At 43.6% G+C, this 4,318-nt stretch overlaps 1 protein-coding gene across 1 annotated transcript; it reads right to left on the bottom strand.

Moving 5' to 3' along the window:
* Positions 1 to 3,668: 3,668 nt before the first annotated feature.
* LOC140005387 (uncharacterized) lies at positions 3,669 to 4,073 on the bottom strand. The gene has a single exon (XM_072046309.1). It carries the CDS (start codon positions 4,071 to 4,073, stop codon positions 3,669 to 3,671), a length of 405 nt encoding a protein of 134 aa, XP_071902410.1.
* Positions 4,074 to 4,318: the final 245 nt, after the last annotated feature.

The following is a 4,318-nucleotide window of genomic DNA, read 5'->3' as shown; positions in this document are numbered from 1 at the left end:
TGTCGCTACATGTGTATAAACCAGCTGTTGGGGCGCTCGCCGAATCTTTTATACCCCTCGAAGGATGCTTTCATCTCGAGGATTGGACTAGCAAGTGGACTAAGGAAGTGGTGGCGCCGTCGACTTTCTCCACTACGTCGAGGGAAGAGGAAGTGGTCGTACTAAACTCGTCACTCCACAATGGAGATCCAGAAATAGCCAAATTCACGCTTCCGTTTGCGGGATTCAATGTTGACAAAACTACATGGAAAACCCCTTCGTTATTCTTCGGTGAGGCGTGCTTCACCTCCCATTATTGGGAGTGGGTTGAGAACATGCTTGGAAGGTATAAAGACATACTCACACGTGCTGGCATATTCGAAGCCGTCTACGCGTCGAGATACTCCTATGACCGCTGTGAAAATATCTTGCGAGCCTTCTTCAAATATTGGTGTCCCTCAACGAACACACTCCATACGCCCGTTGGGGAGTTGTCCATCACACTTTGGGACCTTTATCGACTTGGTGGCCTTTCGATCGATGGCGCGTTTTTTGATGAAGTTGTTCCTTCAGCGCGGGAGCTCCTCACTCGTGACAAAGAAGGGAAGCCACTTCTCCCCGAGAGTTGCAGGCACCTCTTTTCTGCCTACTACCACCTTTGGACGAACGACCAAGGGGTATGGATGAAGGACTGGATTCGCTTCCGGTTCAAAGGAGAGACTAGATATAGTGCTCCTCCGAGTAGAGCGAATAGAAGGAAGACCACATCTAAACCAAAAATGACTTACAACCCTTCTGGAAGCGTGGAGCCTTACGACCTTGCTGATACGAAGGACTTCAACGTCCCTTTCGACACACTGGACATTCCAGGGTATTTAAGAAAGGAAACCTATATTGCGGCATTCATAGCGTGCTGGATTTGCAAGTTTCTTTTGCCAAGCAAAAAGGTCGATCGCATTCGCCCAAGTGTCTTTAAAGTTGCATGCTTAATGGCTACAGGGAAAAGATTTTGTCTTGCAATTCCCGTCCTTGCGAGCATATATCATGGGTTGAGGAAGATCGTCTACGCCCCTAACCTTGGAGAATGCGGGGTAGCTTTTCCAATCCATTACGTCTATGCTTGGATTGGCCAATACTTTGACGTATATCACGAGAATAATCAAGTGAGTAGCCACCACGCGCGCATGACAAGATTTAGTGGTGAGAAAATGGCAATATTTTATGGTCAATTGGAAGCTGAGGAAATTTTCAAAGAAGTGAATCCTTTAATGCTCCCTAAATTGTGCTGGACTGAGAATGAAGAAAAGGCGTTGATCGATGACGGATCCTTATCATCAAAACTCACGAGCTATTTCATTAGTCAACGCTCTTGCCATTTAACTCTACGTAAGGACAATACTTTTATTATTGAAAAATATAATCCTTGCAGGTTTAGCAGACAATTCGGCTTCTGTCAGGACATCCCCAACAACTTGAAAGAGATCACTCACACGTATACTTTGGGTGAGGCTATTCAACTATGGGATTCCTCAGTTCGCACGCAGACACGGTCTCGGATGACTATACCCGCGCACAGGAAGCATCCATTGATCATAAAAGACTATGACGCCTGGTGGTCGACTCGGTCAAATAGTGTCTCTTCCTATAAATTCACCGTTAAAATCCCTCAGCAATCATCGAAGAAGGGTAAGATTACCTCCGCTAACGAGTCAGGGCATCATAATGAAGCTATAGAGATTGTAACGGGTCTTGCCTCATCCACCTTGCGAAAGAACAAAATTACTAGCAGTCCCTCGAAAAATATTGTCACAAAAAATAAGTCTTCCAAGGACTCTCAGCAGGCCATCAAAGAGGCGCAACCAGCGGTTCCAGCGAAGAAGACGCCGCCCAAAGTTTCGAAATCCTTATCGGCAACTCGTACTGAAGAAGATGTCAAAATTGAAACGGTGGACGATCGTGATTCTATCGAGGCTATTGAACAAGAAGGGACTCAAGCTCAGGGCATCGAGTCTACCCAACGAGGAACCCATTCATTGGAGAGTGGCAGTAGTAGCCAAGACCGTTTTTGGAACCGATCGAAGAAGAGGACATCTTCTGATTTGGAGGAAGTTTCCTTTTCACCCCCGTCGGTTGGAGTGTCACCACTTAAGGTAATCGTCTCTCAATTTTTTCCTCTTTTTTTTCTGTAATTTTTTTTTTCAGCCCCCGTTTCTTGAATTCCGTCAAGAAGGTGTTGATAACGATTCATCACCCGAACTCGAATCTGGTGATATAATCTCAAACAACAAGAGTGACGAAGTAGCTATCAGTACTCCAAGACAATTTGCCTCCAGTGGAGGTACTTCGTCAATGCATAAGAAAGAGCTGACTAGTTCACACGAAATTCGAAAAAGGCCTAAGGTGGCATTGGTTTCAGAATTTCATGGTCAAAAGTTGATCCAGGCACATCGAAGAAAGTACTTGCAAAGTTTGTGGATGAATTTTCGCGGACAGATTCTTGACACTCCAATTGAGCAGATCTCTTCTTTAAAAGAGTGTGCAGAGGAAATCATTGCAAAAATCACAAGAACGGATCCCACCAATGGTCTCCCTTTAAAAGACCACTTGATGGAATTGTTTGCCAAGGCGGAGGCTTATGATGTTCTAGCATCTTCATCGTGGGAAAGGATGAACAAAGAAACATATGCAGAACTCCTTTCCAAAGCGACCGTCCAACTCGAGAAAATTAAGGCAAAGGGAGAAGAACTGACTCGTCAATTGCAAGGTCTTGAAGAAGAGTTGCAATCCATTGAAGCCAGGAAGAAGGTTCTGCAACAGGAACTCATCAGTTTGGAGAAGCAAAGCCTGGAAGTCACCTCAACTATCAATCAAAAGCATGAGACATTCAAAGAGATCCAGGTCGAAATAACCCAAGCGCATGATGAGCTATCTTCCATTGAACAAACCAGCATCTTGACTGATGACGCTGTGAAGGAACTTGAGGACATGAAGTCTGCACTTGAATCATATAAAGTAACTGTAGTGGAACACAAATTTGATATTTAGGCTTTCCACCATGTTCTTCTTTTTCCTGAATTCTCTTGTCATTCATTTTCTTTCATGTAATGAGTTTCTTTTTTTTTTCAATAATAAAACGTTTTTCATTTCTTATCTCTTATTTTTTTTTAAAGAGAAAAGAACTCAAATGGAGCATTTTATTATGTTTTTTTATTTTTTGGAAAGAGAAAATTCTTTTTTTTTTTTTTACAAGGGACAAGGATTTGATTTGAAGTGGTGTAACTGAACTTAGAAGTTGCCCTCCAAGCTGCCTACGTATCCCAACAAGGGAATCAAGTCACACGTAGTTCCTGCCGTTCACATTTTAACCTCATGCGGGCCAGGAGTATCTATTTGTTTACCACCTTAGACTTGGTGAAGTGTTTCAGCAGTTTAACCACATACTACACTATTGGTGGTCGCCATCCACAGTTTTAGCTCATGCGGGCCAGGAGCCTCCCGTGGTTTCGATTACGCATAGTACCTTTTTAGGTATTTGCCATTGATGGGGTCAACCCTTAACCCGTCTTCAGCAACCAACTTGTATGAGCCATTTGTATATACTTCTCGAACAACATAGGACCCATCCCACTTAGAAATAAACTTTCTTTGACCGCCATGAGTGAGAATGATCGGTCTCCGAACGGCGAGTACTAAATCTCCAATCTGGAAAGAGCGTGCCGGACATGTTTATTAAATGCTTTTGAAGGGCGGGCTTGATAACACTCAATCCGTTGCTGGGTTTCCAATCTCTTTTCGTCGAATGCTTCTAACTCCTCAAGGCGAAGACGGACATTATCTTCTCCACTGAGCCCTTCTTGGATCGCAATTCTTAGCGAAGGTATTTGACACTCAAGTGGAAGAACAGCTTCAACACCATAAACAAGCGCGTATGGGGTCGCTTGCGTGGGAGTTCGAAAAGTAGTTCGGTATGCCCAAAGTGCTTCTCCAATTCGAAGATGCCAATCCCTTCTCTGTTTATTCACGACTTTCTTCAACAGATTACATAAGGTCTTGTTGAATGCTTCAGCGAGTCCATTTGCAGCAGCGTAGTACATGGACGAATTGTATTATTTGAAATGAAACTTCTCGCAAAATTTGTTCATTGCTACATTGCAAAAAGGCTTACCATTATCGGTAATGATATAACGCGGGACTCCATACCGATAAATGATGTGCAAGCGAATGAAATCCACTACATTCTCCTTTTTGACCTCTCTTAGAGGAATCGCTTCAGCCCACTTTGAAAAGTAATCCGTTGCTGCCAAAATAAAAACATGTCCGCCAGAAGACTTTGAAAGTG

This window comes from Coffea arabica, chromosome 1c (genome assembly GCF_036785885.1).
Source record: "Coffea arabica cultivar ET-39 chromosome 1c, Coffea Arabica ET-39 HiFi, whole genome shotgun sequence".
Classification (NCBI taxonomy): domain Eukaryota; kingdom Viridiplantae; phylum Streptophyta; class Magnoliopsida; order Gentianales; family Rubiaceae; genus Coffea; species Coffea arabica.
Note: the sequence above shows the minus strand (reverse complement) of the source record. Positions and strands in the feature narration are given on the sequence as shown.